At 39.5% G+C, this 21,268-nt stretch overlaps 1 protein-coding gene across 1 annotated transcript in view; it reads right to left on the reverse strand.

The window, feature by feature from the left end:
* AK9 (adenylate kinase 9) overlaps positions 1–20,563 on the reverse strand; it is a 54,584-nt gene extending 34,021 nt beyond the window's left edge. The window contains exons 1-13 of the mRNA XM_010004353.1: positions 20,447–20,563; positions 19,167–19,230; positions 16,177–16,229; positions 16,004–16,100; positions 11,444–11,556; positions 8,861–9,049; positions 8,036–8,161; positions 6,174–6,248; positions 4,944–5,042; positions 4,287–4,426; positions 4,030–4,210; positions 3,415–3,559; positions 1,026–1,139 (exon numbers count right to left, since the gene is read on the reverse strand). Coding sequence (XP_010002655.1) covers positions 1,026–1,139; positions 3,415–3,559; positions 4,030–4,210; positions 4,287–4,426; positions 4,944–5,042; positions 6,174–6,248; positions 8,036–8,161; positions 8,861–9,049; positions 11,444–11,556; positions 16,004–16,100; positions 16,177–16,229; positions 19,167–19,230; positions 20,447–20,563 — 1,513 coding nt within the window. The remainder of the gene's footprint in view (positions 1–1,025; positions 1,140–3,414; positions 3,560–4,029; positions 4,211–4,286; positions 4,427–4,943; positions 5,043–6,173; positions 6,249–8,035; positions 8,162–8,860; positions 9,050–11,443; positions 11,557–16,003; positions 16,101–16,176; positions 16,230–19,166; positions 19,231–20,446) is intronic.
* Between the last annotated feature and the right edge of the window lie 705 nt (positions 20,564–21,268).

A 21,268-nucleotide genomic window follows, 5' to 3' on the forward strand; every position in this document is an offset into this window, starting at 1 on the left:
ACAAAGTGTTCACATTGGATCCATACTTTGTTATTAACTGCTGACACAATTCTTAAAATTAGTGCTTTCTTCCATATCTTTTGCACATATAAAATGTTATAAACTTAAGGAAGAATATAATTGGAGAAACAAATGTTTTCCTTTAAAAAGACACAGAAATTTGTAAAAATGACTTCACACTCCACATCTATTTAATTTCCATTTTAGCTCCTTAAAATCTATTTCATTAATGTCCATTAATTTGATCTACGTAATAATCTCTCTTCCTTGGTTGAGACAAAGTATCAGCCTGTTCTGGCTGACAAATAACACTGAATCATAGAATGCTTTGGGTTGGAAGGGACCTCTAAAGGTCCTCTAGTCCAACCCCCTACAATAAGCAGGGACATCTCACACTAGACCAGGTTGCTCAGAGCCCCATCAAGCCTGACCTTGAATGTCTCCAGGGATGGGGCCTCCACCACCTCTCTGAGCAACCTGATCCACTGCTTCACCACCCTCATATTAAAGAACTTTTTCCAAATGTCCAACCTAAATCTACCCTTTTCTATCTTAAAACCAATACCAAAACACTAGTCTTTTAAACCATGTCAGGCTTACCAACATCAATATATTCCAATGGACTAATACTTCAGCATACTTTAAAATTTCTCATATTCAAGTGGCAAAAACTCCTTCTCTTGAATTCACCTTATCTATTGAAGTTTCTGAGACAATCTTATGGTATAAAGAACTATATTAGTGAAAATACCAAACTTTTCATCAAAATACATGCTTAGCTCCTATGAAGGTCAGTGGAAGTTTTTTTCCCTGTACACTAATGTGGTACTAATGGATTCATATCTTTCAATGACAAAATTAACAATTTCACTTTAGGTTCCTCAAACAACAGTATCTGCAACAAAAAAAAAATTATAATATATTCACAAGTGTGAGAAATAGGTACTAGCTTACAGATTTTAATTTGCAAGACATAGTGAAGGCATCAAATGACAAGCTTCAAATAGCAAAGATTTAGTTTTTACCTTTTTGGGTGATGGCAGATTCTACAGTAGTTCCCTCTTCCACATCTGGTCCTTCTCTGGTTTTTGTGGAGTTTTCAGAATCATCTGCTCCTCTGGCATCTTCTTGAAATTCTCCTATAGTTATGATATGGTATTAAATCCACAGAAACTAGATGAGTAGAAAACCCTTTTATACAAGCACTTCACCACTAAATCCATCTGTCTAAACCAGTTACAGCTTCTCTTCATCTGCAGCCTTCTCATCTGTGGAATCTCCCAACACACCTTCTAGGAATTGTGTGCACTTTTCCAGTCCTGGTGAAGGCAAGACTAGTACCCATTACCTGTGAATCACCAATAGCTCTCTAACAGTTTTCATGTTCTTTAAAAGAGACCAGTAACATGACAGAAGCCAGAAAATAATTTAAAAATACACAAATCATGAAAAGTTCTTCAGTTCAACACATCTAATACCCTCCACTGTTTTCGCCCCAGCCACAACAATGTGATTCTGTTTGAGCTGGATGTCACCTGAGCACATGGACAGATTGGGATGCTCTGGATGTGTGTGTGTTACTTCTTTAGTTTAAATCAGCAATCTGGTTTATGTGAATCTCCTGATCCTACTCATGCTTTGGTACCCATGGCAAAGCAGCCCTAGAACATGCAAAATAATTGATTCATTCCAAATGCACATTTATTATCACAGAATCATAGAACATAGATTGGCTTGGATTGGAAGGGACCTTCAAGACCATCCAGTTCCAACCCCTGCATGGGCAGGGACACCTCCCACCAGCCCAGGCTGCTCCAAGCCCCATCCAACCTGCCCTTCAACACTGCCAGGGATGGGGCAGCCACAGCTTCCCTGGGCAACCTGGGCCAGGCTCTCACCACCCTCACACTCCACAATTCCTTCCTCATGTCTCACCTCAATCTCCCCTCCTCCAGTTCTCATCCATTCCCCCTTGTCCTCTCTACAAGCCCTTGTATTATGCTGAAACCATGAAGAGTTCCACCTGGGAGATGACAATACAGCTACTCTGAAAGTGCTCTGTGCATGACTTGGGCATTGAGACTCAGAACCAGTTGCTCCAGTCTCCTGACTGACTCTGGCAGGTGACAGGAGCTCTGTGGACTTCAGTGGAGTTTCTTTGCCTCACTGTCTATCCCTGAACAGGCTTTGGGAGCACTCACTCAAGACAGTCAGAGGGGATTTCACTAATTAAACTGATACATGTCTTCTGTCTACTTTTTATGAATCTCTGGTATTCTCTCAAAAGGCAGAATTTAATAGGTAATCAACTAAATAGTTTCATTAGAAACAGGAAATACTTCCTGGGATAGTGACCTCTAGATCTATATCCAAGATTCCTGACATTGTTTTTTCCCCTTGTGAAGCTTTCTTACTTTCCATAACAATTTACATCCCTCATCTATTTCTGGTTTGTTTTGTATTAAAATTACTTGAGCTTTCCAAGGCTATTAATAAGGATTAAGTTCTCATTAATCCTAATATGATTTCACATACCCTGGAACAGAACACTGCTGAATGGTTTTAATTTTGGTGCCATAGTTCACCATTATTCTTGCTGCTGCACCAAAGGTTTTTGTGTCACTCTCAGCATCAGAGACATTTGCTGCCTTCTTGTTAGATATCTATCTACTCATGAGGAAGTAAAATACAGTCATTCTTTGCTTAGTTGAGTAAGGAAAAATGGCCTGATTGTCCATTTGAACCATAACTAGAGCTAACTGGAAGGGGCAATTGCAATCCAATGAAAAAATGCTATTTTAAAAGAAAGAATTTTAAAAAAAACAACCCTAACAACCCACTGAATTTTCTGCAAGAAGAAAATCCAAGTTTTGTTTAAAAGATGTCAAAGTTATTTTCATATTTTCAAAATATTTCCTGAATTCATCAAGCTGCAAAAACCTGGGCAGCTTATTAAGTCTAAATGTGACCAGAGCTGGAGAGTCTTCTTGATGTGGCACCTCAGACAGTACAGCTGGAAGTGGAAAACCTCTAGAGATTGGGGGTTCACACAAGCCCAGCAGACAAGCTGTTTTCTTGAAGAAAATCGAAATTTTGCAGATTTAACTGGACAGAAAATAATCTAAATGGAGTTTCCAACCAGTATCAGTCAGAACCAATTTCTTCTTTCCAGAAGATAGGAGAAAAATCTTCCTTACACACTGTGACAGTCAACTTCAGAGGATTTATGTACAATATCAGAAATACTTAATTCTCCTCAGCTATTTGCTTCACTGAATGCTCTTCTAGTTCATATTTAATGCACAATTTTAACAACTTCTGTAACATTTTAAAAGTCAAAGTGACAGCAACTGCTTCAGTTAAATTACTAAAGCAAACAAGATGGCTTCAAAGACCATGGAACACCTTATTTACCTGATTCCTTTGACTGTTTCTCCAATTCCAGCCCATTTTTCACTGTTGTTAAGGCCTTTTCTGCTGCATCCTTTTGCACTGTCTCAATGTTCTTTTCTTTTAATTCTTCCATGTGGGATTGGATGAGTTTGGCCATATCAAGAACCTGTTGAAATGATTTGAAAAAAGGATTTGAAGAAAAATACAGCATCTGATCCAACTTCTATACAAAGAAATGAATTTGGAAAAGCCTTGTGAATGTCAGAGTGCAGGGTTGTTTATTTTTGTGGCAAAAAAAATTAATTCTAATATGCATTTAATTATTTAAATACAGAAGTTATTCATAATATTCTTTTGCTAAGATAAAGAACTGATATATATGTATGGCTTAATATATATCTTAAATACATATCTTAATATTAAAATATATAAAATAAATACATCTGTGGCTTATATAGAGGGCAAATAAAAACAGTTTGGAAACTTATTTACTTGCATATAAATTAATCTCAGTAAACTACTGTTTCCTCTGTAATCCATGTTTGCAAAATGTAACACAACAGGACTAAGAATGTGCTTAACTGGTTCCCAAGCCTCAGCTGATACCCTTGTTACAGAAGACATTTTTAAACCTACCTCTCCTTTATACTTCTGTGCAATTAGGTTACAAATGGTTGTTCTTCCAGAGAAGGGAGGACCAAATACCAGTACTTTACAAGGAGGAACTGGCATTGGTGATAACAAGTAAGGCCGTGGATTCAACAGAAATGTTTTCATCGCCTCTGGGGACGACAGGAGGTACATCCTACCTAGAAAACTTCAAAAAGAGAAGCCAACAGATCTGGGCAGTTCTAAAATAGAAATAAAAAGACCAAGTGTCAAATTCCACTAACCTGACAGCCATGCTTGGGTTTCCCATGACAATATCACCTGCCTTCAGAGCCACAGGACATGCCATCCCCCACCTGCTTCTCCGCCACCGGTACCGGGGCGCTATTAGTTTGCAAGATGACAGAGCCCGGAAAAGTTCATCCTGTTTTTTAAAACAGCAATAACAACACATCAATTTTTTGTCTGGAGCTGCATATGCCTTGTCCTGAGCCTTTTCTGGAAATGTTTTGTTGCAAAATAAGCAAACCTAACAAGAAAACCACACCACACTTCTTATAGTGTTTTTTAAAAATCATGTCTTGCAGATTTTTAGGACAATTTTATGAAGAAACTATTTAGTTTTTCTATTTTATTTAATACAAATAGTGCTTTAAGTAGGTCCTGTAGGCTTCATTTCATAATTTCAGAAGTTTAAAACAATAAAGAGGTACTAATCAGTCATTTAATAGACTCATAGACTTGTAGAATGGTTTGGGTTGGAAGGGACCTTCAAGATCATCCAGTCCCAACCCCCTGCATGGGCTCAAACTCTGCCCTTATTGCATTGTAAAATGAAATTCTTGCTGTGAAACAAAGATGTCATAATACAAGCTTACAACAGAAAATCAAAAGTAGCTTTCTAATTATTAGTCAATCACATTCTAGAAAAGCACACTTACATCTTCCAGTCCCTCCAGCATTTCCTCTTCTTCATTTTGAAGTACAGTGACAGGAGCTCCACTTTGAACCCCCAGAGATTGAAGCTGAGTTACCAGTGACTGAAGAGAAAATAACTCTGACTTAGTACCACTTAAAACTGCTTCAGTCATCCAAAAGGACTCCCAAAGTATTTTTTAAAATGTAAGTTATCATTTATATAAAGGCTACATATGGACCAAGGACCAATTTCTGGCTTGGAGCCAGGCTAGGTATTGAGCTGAGCTGTAACAAGCTACTTGGGAGATGCAGACAGTGCAAAATGCTGAACCTCAGCCTTTGTGTCTCCTCAAGACGCTGTGAATCCCAGGCCTTCCAAAGCCATGGGCTGTGCAGGATTCTTTGCCACAAAGCAGTGCAAGTATCCAGATAAACTGGAAGCTGAAAAGGAGGCAGATCATAGAATCACAGAATGATGGAATGGTTTGGGTTGGAAGGGACCTTCAAGACCACCCAGTTCCAACCCCGTGCATGGGCAGGGACACCTCCCACCAGCCCAGGCTGCTCCAAGCCCCATCCAACCTGCCCTTCAACACTGCCAGGGATGGGGCAGCCACAGCTTCCCTGGGCAACCTGGGCCAGGCTCTCACCACCCTCACACTCCAGAATTCCCTCCTCATGTCTCACCTCAATCTCCCCTCCTCCAGTTTTCATCCATTCCACCCTGTCCTCTCACTACAAGCCCTTCAAAAAATCTCTTTAGGAGATCAGATTCTGCACACTTGGAAGTGAAACAGCTTTGGGCAATTTATTTAAACATAATGTCTTTCATTGAGAACCAGATTATATTAAGTCTAATTGAAGTGTTTTGTGAATGTATCTTGCATGAATACAACTGTTCTTTAAATGAAAAAGTAAATTTTCCCATGTTTGGACTATTTTCCTAATAGATCTTTGCTCTATTTTTAGATAAAATGGTTGGAATCATTGAAGAACTTAATTGTCTTTACTATAAATCTGTTGTAATGTTCACAAACAGATCAAAATGAGGAAATTTTACCTTTTAAGTCTGCAAAATTTCTGGGTTTTTTCCCCCATAGAACTACTCTTGGTAGCAAAGTTTGTAATTTGTAATTAAATCAATTTAACCACAACTTATAATTTTGCCAACAACTTCAAAAACAAAACAATCCACATAATTGAGCCATGATTTCCTAGTGGAGGTTAATGAAGTTGGTGCATAGCTTACTTACTGAAAAGAGATCATCTAGTGGCTGATTTCCATCCAGTTCAATGAGATATTCACGATCCTGCTCAGCCATCCAGACCTGTGTAAGAACAAAGACACCCTCCTCAATGGAGCAGAGTTAACCAGATAGTGACGTTGAAGCTCATTCTGTTCCTATTCATATCAAAGACCAAGTTCCTGTGGACTTCAGCAAAACCAAAGTTCATTGTACTGCTCATAGGATCACAGCACTACAGAACTGTCAGGGCTGGAAGGGACCTCCAGGGCCCATCCAGTCCAACCCCCACTCCAGCAGGACCCCCTGGAGCCCATCCCACAGGGCTGCATCCAGGGGTGAATCTCTCCAGAGAAGGGGACTCCACAGCCCCCTGGGCAGCCTGTCCCAGGGCTCTGTCACCCTCACAGCCAAGAAGTTTCTCCCCACCTTTCAGGGGCACTTCCCATGTTCCAGCTGGTGCCCGTTGCCCCTCGCCCTGTCCCTGGGCACTGCTGAGCAGAGTCTGGCTCCATCCTCCTGCACCCACCCTCAGACACGTGTAGGCAGTGATCAGGTCTCCCCTCAGCCTTCTCTTCTCCAGGCTGAGCAGCCCCAGCTCCCTCAGCCTTTCCTCAGCAGGGAGATGCTCCAACCCCCCAGTCATCTTTGTCACCTTCTCCTGGACTCTCTCCAGCAGTACCCTGTCTCTTGAACTGGGAAGCCCAGTCTGTCTTGAACTGAGGCCACAGTTCTCCAGATGTGGCCTCACTAGAGCAGAGCAGAGGGGGAAAATGACCTCTCTCCACCTCCTGGCCACACTCTACCTGCCCATATTATACATTTGGTTTTTTTCTCAGTGTTATCATCTCAATGATAGATCCCTATGTCCTTTAATGTATCCATGGACCACTAAGTGTGCTCACTGACACATCCATCACCAGTGAAGCCTAAGGAAGACCTACCAACCAGTGGAATGTGTTGAAAGTGTTCAAGTTTGCTGTATATTTTGAAGCAATTTAATCCAATCAACTTGCCATCAGTTTCCTTATGAGAAATCCACGTGAGATTGTACAGTGATGATAGATAACACATTTTTTGCCTTCCTCTTCACATCAGTAGCAAGTTTGTCACTTTAGGAAAGAACATTATACCAGTTTTACACAATTTTATCTCTAGGTGTATATAATCCATAGGGAAACTGAAGGGCATAAATAAGAAGTAATTGTTAAGTGCACAGCAAGCATGAGGCTTTTGCAGTTGCTTGTACCAGGAGGTTAAACAAATAAATGAATACAAGAAAAAAGAAAAGAAATAATTATTTCTTTGGTCTTGTTTGGGTTTTCTCTGGGAAAGAAAAAGAAAAGAAAAAAACCCCAAACACAACAACATGGTACATCCAACTTTCATGAAGACAAGAAGGAAAGAAGAAAAGAATGTCACAGCTGCAGAAATGAAACAGATAATAAACTGATGGGCTAATTGTTGGGTATATGAATCTGCAGGCAGTAAAGGAGGTGAGAAAGGGAATTGATTGGAGTGCAAGGCAATGGATGCACAGAGCAGATTTCCTATGGGATTGCATGCAAGAGTGGGCTCTGGGAATGGTGATGGGCCAGTCAAATAATTCCCTTCCTATATTAAAGAAACATCTGTGGTGGCAGGTTTGGCTTCACTTGTAAATTCCATGACTTTATCTTGACTTCAGGGCAGAAACACCACCCACAGATGGCAACTTTCTACCATTGGTTGTAATAGGACTTTCAGAACTTGGGGATGGAGCCTGCCTTGTGCCCATCTCCACACAACACTTCCCCAAAAAAAGCAACAAGCAGAAGGTATTTGTAAAAGTCTTTTGGAATGCATAAACATATTTTTTTTATTTTTCTTACTTCTAAAGGATGAAGCATTCTATCCTTATACATTTCAACTCTTTCCTCTGCATTTTCAAGAATATCTTCAGGCCTCTGCACTAATTGTTGCAAAAATCCTGACATCTTAAGTGGGTCTTCTTCAGTCTGCAGAATGAAAGTTACATATTTCAGAAACAAAATTATGTACTAAACTAATTTTTACCTTTCCTTAAAGGTAAATAAATTAGCTTTCCAAAGAATTCCAATGAGTATTATTAGTCCAGTGACTGCTGACCATGAGTCTGCCCTGATGAAATGTAGTTCCTGCACACTGAGAGGAACGTGCCCAGAACCTGCACTGAGAAGTCTCTGTTGATCATTTAAACCAGAACAATTCAGCCTGAATTCCAAATGAATACCTTCATGAAAAAGAAGAGAATCCATTTGTACTTTTCTATCACCAAAACCAGAAAACAAGCTGGTATCCTGCAAATACTAGCAAAACTTGCTACAATAAGCAAAAATTAAGAACTCTTTTATTTATTTAGACCAACAAACAGACAGTAGAAAGTCACTATTCTGATACACCCTTTCAACTTAGGACAAGAAACAGCTCAGTAACTTCTAAGTTAGAGACTGAATCGAGGTTAAGATAGACAATAATCACCATTTGCTGTAATTTAAACCCATTATTTAAGTATTATCCCACATCTCTTAAGGCAGAAGAGAAACTGAATTAAGATTAGAGTTCATCAAAGTTAATTAATTATATAGTATGGTGATATTTTAGAATATTGGAATTTGTTCTGCTTTGGCTAGAGTACATCATAATATTTGCCCTGGTTAGAAATTAGCAATATTTACCTCTTCTTCGTCTTCTTCTTCTTCTTCCTGCTCTTCCTCTTCCTCTTCATTCTCTTCTTCATCCTGACTTTTCTTTTTCTTATGCTTTTCAATAAAGTCAGGATCCCACTGCTCCCTTTGATATACATGCCCTGTAACAGGGTGTTGCCTTTGTCCTGATATTCTTTGGCATAAGTCATAGTCTGGACACTAGCAAGGAATAATTAAAAGGAAATCATGTGTTTATTGTACTGCTATACTTTTCCTGAGACTGCAGAACGGGGTGGTAGGAGCCAGTATTTGAATTGATAAACTTCTCCAATAACATTCTGTGCAAAGCCACAATTTTCAAAAGAAGCAAACATTGAAGAAAGAGTTTTTCCCCATCCACATTTTACCATGCCAATTATACCTTGTTCTGTAACAAGCGCAGGTGGAGTTTATGGATAAAAGTATCCTGCAGACAAGCTTCTGGTTGCTTCTGCTGTTAATGCCAAAGTGGTTTTGACCTGAGCAACAGGTCCCAGTTGACTGGAGGTTAGCAAATGTGAGGCCTGTCTACAGGAAGGGCTGGAAGGAGAATCTGGGGAACCACAGACCTGTCAGCCTGACCTCAGTGCCAGGGAAGCTTATGGAGCAGATCATCTTAAGTGCCATCAAAGACAACCAGGTGATCAGGCTCAGTCAGCATGGGTTTAGGAAAGGCAGCTTCTGCTTGAGTAACCTGATCAGATATTATTCTTTTTTCTAAGGTACCTCTTAGGATCTTTTCCCTGGAGAGACATAGTGTCTCTAAATTGGTCTGCTAATGACAGCATTTTGTTATTGCCAGAGTTATCTAGAATTTCTCTTCTCCCTTTTTTTTTGATGTAATGAAATGGTTACAATTTTGACATATCTGTGAAAATAGCTCAAACACACTGAAATCAAAGGCAAAATTATTAATTTGACTTTGGGGTAAGGAGTTTTAATGAGCACTCAGCCTAATCTGTCTTCCCAGAGGAGAAGATGATGTAACTACAAGAAGAGTTCTGTTTTCTTTCTAGTTAGAATCACTCTGCCATCTGTTCTGCTGCACATAAAACTACTTAACATACACTCTCAAGAAATGGGATTTCATAGAATCAAAGAGTCTTAGGGGCTGGGAGGGACCTCCAAAGATCAAGTCCAACCCCCCCTGCCAGAGCAGGACCAATAAAACCAAACAACTAGGGCAGGTCACTCAGAAAGGCATCCAGACAGGTCTTGAAAGTCTCCAGAGAAGGAGACTCCACAGCCTCTCTGGGCAGCCTGTCCCAGGGCTCTGTCACCCTCACAGGAAAGAAGTCCTTCCTCATGTTTCTCACAATCTAGTATTAAAACTAAGATTGATTTTCTGTAGCTGAAAAACTTAAAACGGCCTGAAAAGCAGCACAAAAATACATGTCTCTGATGTTTGAAAATCTTTCCATAAGTACAGAAAAAAAGGTTTGAAGTAGGCATTCTCAAATTTTCATTATGCATGGTCAAATAAATTAAGTCCCATCAGTATGGAATTAAAAAAACCATAGACTTCAATCTGACGAAGTGGCAGACTAGGTCCTTGCACTGAAGTTCAGCCTCTGACAAACCACAGAGATGTGACAACTAGAATCAAAATGCAGTGAGAATGGAGCACAACACCAGAGGCTGATTCTTCAGACTGGCCTCAGCAGCTCTCTCTGCACACTCAGAATAAAAGATAGAAATAATCCAGCTGATAAGAAAGAAAACATTGCACGAGGAAGGGCCTACGCCCTAGTTCATGGTTACACATACTATTACTGTGTCTGCAAGGAGTCTGGCCAAGTTTGGTGTGGGCCAGCTAGTAATTTCCCTGGTGAAAGCTGAGCACCATCTGGAGAATGGCACAGAGCCTGGACACAGCCACCCCATCCTGACTAGGCAGGCAGGTTATCTGTGCTCTGCCAGAGCAGCTGGCTTGGTGTCTGAAGAGTTGCTCTGACCTTGTTTTATTTACTAATATGGATGTAGCCAGCGAGTCCATTCTTTGAAGTTACATTGAGAAAGTCCTCTTAATCCTACACTGACAATGACTTATGTTTCTTTGGCTATACCAGAGTCACTTATGTAAAAATATCTGGTATGTCACATCACTACTCAGGAAGAAATTGAGATTTGTAAATGAGATGCATTACTAATGACTAAGAAGCATTTTCCAACTAGTGAATAAAAAATAAAACTATTTGCTTGCTCACTTCCACATATGAAATGTTTTTTTTCTTGAAGGACACCAATGGCAGATGCACACGTATGCAAAATCCCATAATAATAGTGTTATTAAAAGTTTCATTTTCTTGAAAACTTGTCCCTTCTAATTGGTAGATGTACAAGGACTGAAACTGCCACTGAAGCTCCAGCTAACGTTCACTATTTTACACGAGCAATGCTTATACTGGCACAAACTAGTGTAACTCCAGCCTAATATAAAGCAAAACAATTCATTATTCCTCAGTAAATACTCAACTCCAATGCACAGGGGAAAAGATCATCTTTTGCTTATGCAGCATATGAGTCTAGTAGTAATTAGGAAAATGACTCTCAAGTAACTGAAGGTGACATTACCTTAATGTTAATCAGAAAATCTGGTTTTAACTTTAGGTTTTTAATTTTCTCTATTTGCTGTGGAATAGTCATGTATTCCTCTGAGAGAGAAGGAAATCCACTGAGAATATAACCTGCCAAAGACATGGTAAGAAATACTTCTTTTAGAAGGTTATGTCAAACAAAGGACTAGTTATCCTCATCCCCTTTAAACAGTACATTTATTTAGTAGCACAACTTTACACCGTGTACATGACATAACACAATAAAATGTGTACCTGTGTCTACTTCAGATGAAACACAGACAAAACAGGGTGTTTTCAGCTTAATGTAGGACTCTCAGAGTTTATTTACTCAGTGAAGAAATATAAGAAATACTTAGACAGTAAAGATCATGATCAAACCACCTGTAGACAGCTCAGGCACTGTAGCACCTGAGAAGTAACAAGTATTTAGTGCCCATTTTTGCCACTTACAGACTGTAAAGTAGCCACTCCATTATGCAAAGCATTTAAACTAGGAATCTAGGCTTTTTATACAACCTTTAAAGGTCTTTGCTTCTATGCACACTAAAGGGAGCCTGAACTCTTTGGGATACCCAGTGCTCCTGGAACTTAGATCCTCTCAACAGGAAGCACCATGGACAGTGTCCATCCTGAGGCAGCTGACTTAGCAAGCATTGATTCACCCGGGCTCCCAGTGCTGAGTCTTTTTGGCAAACAGACACTGACTCTATATGACAAGCACAGTGGTAATAAGACCCTTTTCCTAGCCTTAGAGTGCTCAGCCCCACTTCAGGCTCCTAGGACAATACTGTCATTAGCAATGACTGCAGGCAGTGCAGTAAGGACTGGTGTGTGTGTGGCAAGGAACTCAACATTCTCGAGGCCAGAATGAGAGAATAAAGAGGAAACATGTAGATTTTTTCAATCTGATAATGAGAATATTTCCTTAGAGAATATGGTGCATGCTCCAAATGCTTAGAGTTTTATATAACATTAAAATTCCAGTCTGTGCAGCACAAAACCACAGCAGCAGTCTTTGCCAGAGGTATTAGGACTGAAGACTCCTCCTTCTTTGGGGAGCTATCATCCATACATGCAAAAAATTATACCAGAAGAGAAGCAAGAGAGAGCATAGTGTATAGTCATTCCCCTAGGAAATGAAAATTCTGGATTCTAAGTTGTTGATGCCTTCAGGGAATTCTGACTGGTAGTGAGATGTGGGGAGTTGGTGCAGGTTCTGCTTCTTAACACATCCCAGATAACCTGTGTGAGATCTGAGGGATAACCTGCTGATGTGAGAGGAACAGGAGTGTAACACAGGAAAAGATCATCCCAAACTGTTTGTTTCCTGAGAGGCTGCTTGCCCCTAAACCAATAACCTCGTGGGGAGACAGACAATGATGAAGTTCACCTCAAGCAACCAGCAACCAGATCAGACAGTAACCAGGGGATTGCCAAGAAATTTTTGAGGAGAGAAGCATCCATCTTGAAAAGAAGCATTAACATTTGTGACTGGGGGAAGAGAGCTTAGAGGGAGAACCAGGTAAAGGAACAGCAGCCTAACCAGGTTTGATCTGCTGGCAGGGCAGCTACCCTGTTGGAGGCTGTGGTTTGTCTGTTGTGTGGCTGACACAACACTGTGTCAACAACTGACACAACAGTGAAGAGTGACTTCTTCACTGACAGCCAGTTCACTGATTGCCAGTTAATTACTTGCCATTAATCAATCAATAAACAACTTTGGTCCTGATTTGATTTCAATCATGCTAATTGAGCAGTTTACCCCTGGGACAGTGACATGGGTTTTTCCTGTGCAAATATTATTCAGGTAAACATGATATGAACAAGTTTTTTGTTTCTTGGTCTATTTTTTAAAAAGCAAGCATATCAGCTACAATAGAGGTTATAATTCTGTATTTTCTTACCTACAAAACCTTAAAATACAAATAAGCTTGTTATTTTCCAGGGTCTGTTACTTTAAAAAGAGTTTATTTCAAGAAGCAGCTTAGAAGCTTCATATCTGACCACCTTCAGAAGTCAAAAAAAGCCCACATCTGTTTTTAGTGACTTTCAATTTTAGACATCATCATTTGCTTTAGCACTCTTGAATATCTGACACGTCAGTCTCCAGCATAATACATGACACCAAGCTGGGTGGTGTGGTCATATCATCATAGAATCATCAAGGTTGGAAAAGATCTTCAAGACCATCAAGTCCAAATGTCCAATGGTCGATATGCCAGAGGGAGGGGATGTTATCCAGAGGGACCTGGACAAGCTGGAGAAGTGGGCCCAGGTGAACCCCCTGAGGTTCAACAAGGCCAAGTGCAGGGTCCTGCACCTGAGTAACCAGAGATGTGAATATAGGCTGGGGGAAGACATGCTAGAGAGCAGCCCTGTGGATAAAGATCTGGGCGTCCTAATGGATCAAGAGCTGGACATGATCCACCAGTGTGCAGCTGCAGCCCTGAAGGCCAAGCACATCCTGGGCTGCATCGAAAGAAGTGTGGCCAGCAGATTGAGAGGTGATTCTGCCCCTCTGCTCTGCCCTAGTGAGACCTCACCTGGAGTTCTGTGTCCAGCTCTGGAGCCGCTAGCACAAGGAGGTTGTGGACCTGTTGGAGTGTGTCCAGAGGAGGGCAGCAAAAATAAACAAAGGGCTGGAGCAGCTCTGCTCTGGAGCCAGGCTGGGAGAGTTGGGGTGTTCAGCCTGGGGAAGAGAAAGCTCCAGGGAGACCTTAGAGCACCTTCCAGTGCCTGAAGGGGCTCCAGGAAAGCTGGGGAGGGGCAGGGAGTGAGAGGACAAGGGGCAATGGACTTTAACTGGAGCAGAGCAGATTCAAATTGGGTATCAGGAAGTAGTTCTTTACCATGAGGGTGGTGAGATACTGGGACGAGTTGCCCAGAGAGGTGGTGGAGGCCCCATACCTGGAGACATTCAAGGTCAGGCTTGAGGAAGCTCTGAGCAACCTGATCTAGTTAAGAAGGTCCCTGTGACTGCAGGGGGGCTGGACTAGAGGATCTTTTGAAGTCCCTTCCAAGCCAAGACAGTCTATGATTCTGAGATAATACATGTTTATTATTTAAGTTGGAAGAATATGACTGAACTGAAATATAATTGAAAAGTATTCCTTGTTGTGTGTACTGTTTAGAAACTGTCTAACATTGTATTTTACAATGTTAAAAACAAACACTTAAAGTAGAAGACTAAAAGACTCAGCCTCTCATACAACACTGTTTCTAAAATCTTTAATGAATAATTAATAGTGAACTGACTGATTAGTTCCTGTTGAAAGCCTACTTAACCTTTCCAAGGATTATATTAAGATACTAGTTGCTAAACAAAAAAGTTATGAGAACTAGAAAATACTTCAAAAAATGTTTTTGGAGATGAGTTCTGGTTGGTAGGAAAAATAGAGAGAATGTAGGTTATTCTGTTCCTTGTGTCTGTAATGCAGAAAATGGCTTGGCTACAAGAACCAAACTTTAATCAGTTTATAGTCATGTTTACAGTCTCTAGGTCCTCTATGATACACACATCCCAGGCATTCCTCATCAGGCTGACTCACTGAGGGTATCTCAGATGACACAGAGGCCTTTTCATGCTTTTATTAAAGTCCTGACATATTGAGTAACAGACTGGCATTTTTGCTGCTCAAATTTTGAATTGCACACCACCTCCTTTTTTTTTTTTGTCCATTTCTTCCCTATTTCTCTTTGCCTACTGTTTCCAAAGCTTGCTTTCACCAGGTAAGGCTGCATCTTTTGCAAAACTTTTGAGTCTTGGACTGGGGAAGGAACAAAAACCATGGCAACTGAAAGCTTACAGAAGCCTGCTAGTTTTCAGAGCACTAGAAACATAAGATTTTCTTGGGACTATATCTGTGTCTCTCCTGGGATGGAAAACTGAAATACAAGTCAGCATCAGAAAAAGAAACTCCATTTCTTTCACTTTCCTTCCACTTAGCAGTGTATTTGTTTTCTCTTCAGGAAAACAGGTTTAGACTCTAGCAAGATCTGCAGCACTAGTCTTAACAGCCTCAATTAACATCATCTTTCATCAAAAAGATGACCACTACCAATACTATTCTCATCTCAGTGACAAAATGCAAAGGGAATAAACAGTGCTGTAAGAAAAAAAAAGACTGTAAGACTTTGTATTTTAAATACTTTGTTTGTCATATTTTTAAATGTTTACAAGATTTTTGCTGGTGGAGTTTTGTTGTTGTTGTTCATAGAGGTGTTCCTGACAAAAAATACCTGTATTTTAAATCCTCAAATTTTTCTAACCAGATACTAGTTTCAAATCAGAGTCACAGCAACACTAAAAATTTGGGGCTAATTAATTTTCTCAAAATGAAGAGAACATAGGATATGTAAGACACTTTCTGATCTCCTATATTGTTTGAATTAACCCCTAACTCCACTCTCAGTTTACAGATATTCCACGACCTGAAGAGAAAAGATGCCCTCCCTCCAATAGACAAAAAAGCAGTCTTTGAGCAGCAGTGGATGCAAAGTGTGTCAAACTTAAAGCTAGCTCATTCTAAGAAGTTTAGGCTATAAACATATTTACCAAAATGAGCAACTTCTGGTGACTCAAGCTTTTTCAGAATCATTTCTGTGACCAGTTCTTCAGAAATACTTTGACCTTGAAGAAGCAATTCTTGACACTAAGATAAAATGAAAACCACAAGTCATATCTTTGTCAAGAATGTAACCAAACTTCCTAGAAGACTAGATCTTTACCTTAAGCCCATATTCTGTTTCTTCTTTAATATTGGTTTGAATTACTTCTGAAGCTGAGAAAGCACAACAAACAGAATAGATTTAAAATAATTAATAAGAAATACTTTCTGTACAGACATGTACATGTAGAGATACACACACTCACACACACACACACACACGCGTGTGTCTCTGTGCTCCAAGCAAACAGACTATTTTTGTATGAACAACCATTATACTTGGGGCCATTATTAGATTTTGTCCACCCAGAGCTTGGTGTCTTCTGGCAATGTCTGGATAGATGTTTTCCCTTACTATTTAGCTCAATATATACTGCAGATAAACTCACACCAGCACCCTTGCAGGATTATTTTAACTACTGATTTATCAGCATTACTGCTGCATAATCCAGATGTGAGTATTTGACCTCAAACCCTTCCCAAATTTTAAAACAAAGTTTTAGAAAAAAGACCTGTTTGGACACACACAAGGGTTGTGTCTAAAGGGTTTTTTAAAAAAGGGTTTTAAGGCCTTTTTTAAAAGCCCTTTTAAAACCTACTCCTTACATAGTCTAATTATCTAAAATTACATAAATACTAAATTTGACACCTCTAAATTCAAAGGCCTCCCCTCTACCCCTGTGGACAGTGATAGCACAGAATGATCCTGGTAATGACTGATCCTAGTCATGACTAGTAAGACATCTGAAAATCAGCCCTGTGCACACACCCCAGCCCTGTTGTATTTATGAGGATTGACCCAGTCTTTGGATAAGTTTGTCAAATTAAAAAGGCTATGAACACTTTCCTATTTAATAACTCTCTAACTTTGATTATTTTTAAAATAAATAACAGAGTGTAAGTCAGAGATTGATACATTTCAGTGCAGTGCAGAGCACCAAGGGAATTAAAAGTGTTGAATGCACTGGGAGAAGCCAAAAGAAGTGGCCTTGTTCAGCCTGGAGAGACCAGGACAGCTCTTACCACTGTGTAAAGCTACTTATTGGGCAGACAGGACATGAAGCAACAAACACAGGAAGCAGTTTTTCATCACAAAGGTGGTCAAACATTGAAAAATGTTGCCCAGAGAGGTGGTGAGGTCTCCATCCTTGGAGATATTCCAGACTCAACTGGACACAGCCCTGAGGAACCTTCTCTAGTTGGCCCTGCTTTGAGTGGAAAGTTGCACTGAGTGACCTCTGGAGGTCCTTTCTCAGCTGTAATACTCATGTTTCTGCATGTTGAATTTCTTTTCCTTTTTGGATACAGAATATTAAACCAAAAAGCTATTACAAAAGCTGAAGGGAAGTGTGTGTGTGTGTACACTAGACAAAAGAGGAAAAGAAATACCATGAGCAACAGAAAAAAAAAAGACTAATTCTCTGAAGCTACTAAAAATAAGGCACAAAAATGCAATAAGAGAGATTTACATCAGTCTTTAAGAAAAACTTTCTAATGGCAAAGATTGTGTTAGAGGGATAGACTTTCTAGAGATTTAAAAATAAAATTTGATAAACATTTGTCTAAATGGTTTAGATACATTTAACAGTGTGGACTGGCTTAAGCACTTTCCTAAGGTCCCTTCTGATTTTTGTCTGATCTAATATTTGGACCAAGCATTACTTTTTGATATTCAATCCTATGAATTAAAAATTCTATGTTTGCATTATTTTAAAAAGCACATTTAATTAAAACTGAACTTTATCATATTATAACTCTGAATCTTCAAAATAAAGATACCTCATTTGATAAAAAAACCTGTGTATTTACAGGAATATGAAGTGTTTCACCATCCACTGGAGGCTTTTATTAGAGCAATAAAAAATACCAGGGGGCACATTTAAAAGATAAAATGTAACGAAAGTCAATATATAAAGACTTAGTTCATAATCAGAACAACTGCACACATATATGTACCATAAATTCAGATTTACTGTTTGGTGTCCCCAAAGAGGCACTCAAAAAACTGCTTCATAGTTCAGGTTATTATGTGCTTCCTTTTCTTCTACTTAAAAAGATTTTATTACCCTTCTAACTGGTAATATCAATCTATGGAGAAGTTATCTTCTTTTTTTTTTCATAAAATTTAAGTGAATTAATTAAAATTCATAAACTGTAGTGTCATGGCTACAAAAAACAATTCTGGGACTTTAAAAAATATTACAGATTTTTAAATTATTTAGTCATTTTTGACAATATTAGTGCAAAAGAACTGCCAGATACTTAATTCTTTTTGTAGAAACCTACTTTCTTGCTGTGATGCCTGGAAATGAAAACCAGTCTCTAGTGATGAGTTGATAGGGAATAAGATAATGTTGTTTACAACAGGTTTTACTCCACAGATCTTCAAGTCTTTGATGAGACTGTCAGAAATGAAGCTGGATAGCTTTAGAAAATGAAATTGTATCTTGTATTCTAGTAAATGCATGTTGGGATAAATTAACTACATCTGGAATAAGCCATCAGATATTTTTGTTTGAGAAATTTTCAAGTGCCAGCTCCCATTCCTTCCATTATCACTTATGCTGGTATAAAAGTTCCACTTCTGCTTCCTGGGATATATCGCCCCTTCTATTAGGCACTGCACAAACAGAAAGGAAAGATCTGTCTAAATTTTCACCCTCTGCTTTGGCAAATCTCTCTGCTCTTTGTAGTTGGCTGAGTTGCCTGCAAGTGAACAAGCATGGTCACTGGAATCACCTCAGAGGATTTGGGATAGAACTTGATTTTTATGTGTCACATGTAACCCCTTCTGGGGAAAAAAAAAAAAAAAAGTTATTTTCAAAGCCTCTTTATAACTAAAAGGTCGTTTTTCAGCAATTGCATTTCTGGCAAAATGGTTACTTGGTCCTGGTCAGTAGTCTTTACTGCAATTGGAAACACTTGATTTTGAATTACAGTGAGGATATTCTAAACCAAAAGATACTACAGAGCCAATGCAATGTTCCAGATAGAGCATATGTTTATAGAGAGTTCCAGATAGACAGGCTACATGCATATGTATATATTTACCTTCTATGAAAATCCATTTCCATTCTTGTGCTAGTTTTCTAGCTAAGGTTTTCTTTCCAGAACCCTTAAAATGAAAAATACACATTTAAAAGAAAAACAGAAGGAGGGAAAACCAAATAAAACCAAACAAACCCCCCATATCACACAGTAAAGAACACATTTTTGTATGAGAAATCATCAGGATTAGGGCCTCTGAGTTGTGCACTGGGCAAACACACTCTTTAATACCCTCCTCTATTTTATCCTGCCCAGCATTGCTATTATACTGTGATTATCACCTGCAGTGAATTATTTCCTAAATAATTACACTGATTTTGTCTCTGAGTAACTCTGTTTAAAACTCAGCTATGATTTGCCCACAAATTCCTTCTTCAGTCTTGAAGCAAATGTTGATGCAAACCTGTTCAGCTGCTTCTAAGATCCACAGGGATGTTATTCTTTGACTAAAAGAACAACCATTTAGACACCAGCTCTGTTAGCCCACAAACCTGGTTTAGATACTGACAAAATGTTTAGTTTCTCACTTCCATGAATGCTGAGGAACCAACATAACCAGGAGTGCTGAGGCCTCTAAGTACAGCTACTTGAATGGGATTTGGCAAAACTCCCCATCTTCTACCCTTAGGATTATGCCTTTTTTCTAAGGGCACACAAGAAGACCTTTATTTGACAGCCTGTTTACCCCAGATACATTTTGTGATTTAAAAGCAGTGAAAAAGCAGATTAAAAAGCAGATTTATTTTGTGGTTACAAATAAATCACACTCCCAGGTAACAGACTCCCAGTCTATCAGCAAACACTCCAGCCTAGTCATACCTTACATCTTATATGTGTGATAAGAATATATATAATTTGGTTTTGCTTTAATGGCTCTATGCTTTTAGCCTAAATGAACTATCTTAAATAAGATAAATGCTCTGAAGTTTCTTTTCTGCCTACTTATCTTCAATCTGTCAAGTTTTTTAAAAGTTAGAATACTGAAATAACATGGGGACAACCCAGTTGCCAGTGTGAAAAGAGAAGAAACTTTTGGAGCAACTTGTGACTTTTAAGTACAGTAATAACACTTTTAATTGTAATTCATTCGTCACTTAGACCAAAAATGGGCCTCATTAAAAGAGACCAGAATCTTTACCACACTCCACAGGATTTGCAAAATGGAAAAGATAAAAAAGTAGGTCTTTGATCTTTTTGGTTGCACCACAAAACTAACATTTGAAAGGAAAAGTAGAATTGTCAGTAGAATATCAGAAGAAAAAAACTTCTATCAGACATCTTACTGGCTTTCCAAGTATAATTAAGCAAGTGGGCTTGGACAACAGGAAAGATTGTTCAGCTTCATCTTCATCAAAGAAGTCTGCAAAGGGCTGAGCTTGTGTTTCCTCTTGGGAAGCCATTTTTCATCTAAGACTGGGAGGAAAACAAAAAGCTGGTTATAAAACATGGTTGCTAACACAACATGTGTAAAATAACACACTGTGACAAATGGAACTCAATCATAATGTTATAGGAGGAGAGTGGCTTTGTAACAAAAGCTGCTATGAGAAGAAAAAGTAATTAGAGAACATACACAATGCACCCATTACTAAGAGAAGAGCTGATTCCAAAAATATAAGGGACTGTTGGAACCATCCCAGATCCCCAGCTGCAACGATATGGCTGCTGACAACTTCTTCCCGACTTCCCAACTGCCTGGTGCACCTTTTTTAACAGCATGTAGCTGTTTTCGTTGCCTTTCCCTTCCTGTTCCAATCCCGACACGGCTGTAACTTCCCTGAGGGCCCTGCCAAGACCCTCACCTGTGAGCTCCAGGCACAGAAGAGCCTGGTCCTGGAAGTACTTGCTGTGTGCACGGCTTGGAACAGGAATCGGGCTCTGCAGAACCAAATAGTGGCTCATGACCTGCCCTGTGAGCCCCTCACACACCGCAGCTCCCCCGGCACTGCCACAGACCAAACTGACACAGAAACAAGTTTCCCGCTGAGGTAAAAGGAGCAACATTTGGGCGGGCCTGCTCTGAAACACCGACCTGGAAACCTCCTGATTATACATATTAAAAACCAACCCCCCTTTTCCCCCCAGGACACTCCCCTGCCCAGCCC

Source organism: Chaetura pelagica, unplaced genomic scaffold, assembly GCF_000747805.2.
Source record: "Chaetura pelagica isolate M959 unplaced genomic scaffold, ChaPel_1.0 scaffold118, whole genome shotgun sequence".
Classification (NCBI taxonomy): domain Eukaryota; kingdom Metazoa; phylum Chordata; class Aves; order Apodiformes; family Apodidae; genus Chaetura; species Chaetura pelagica.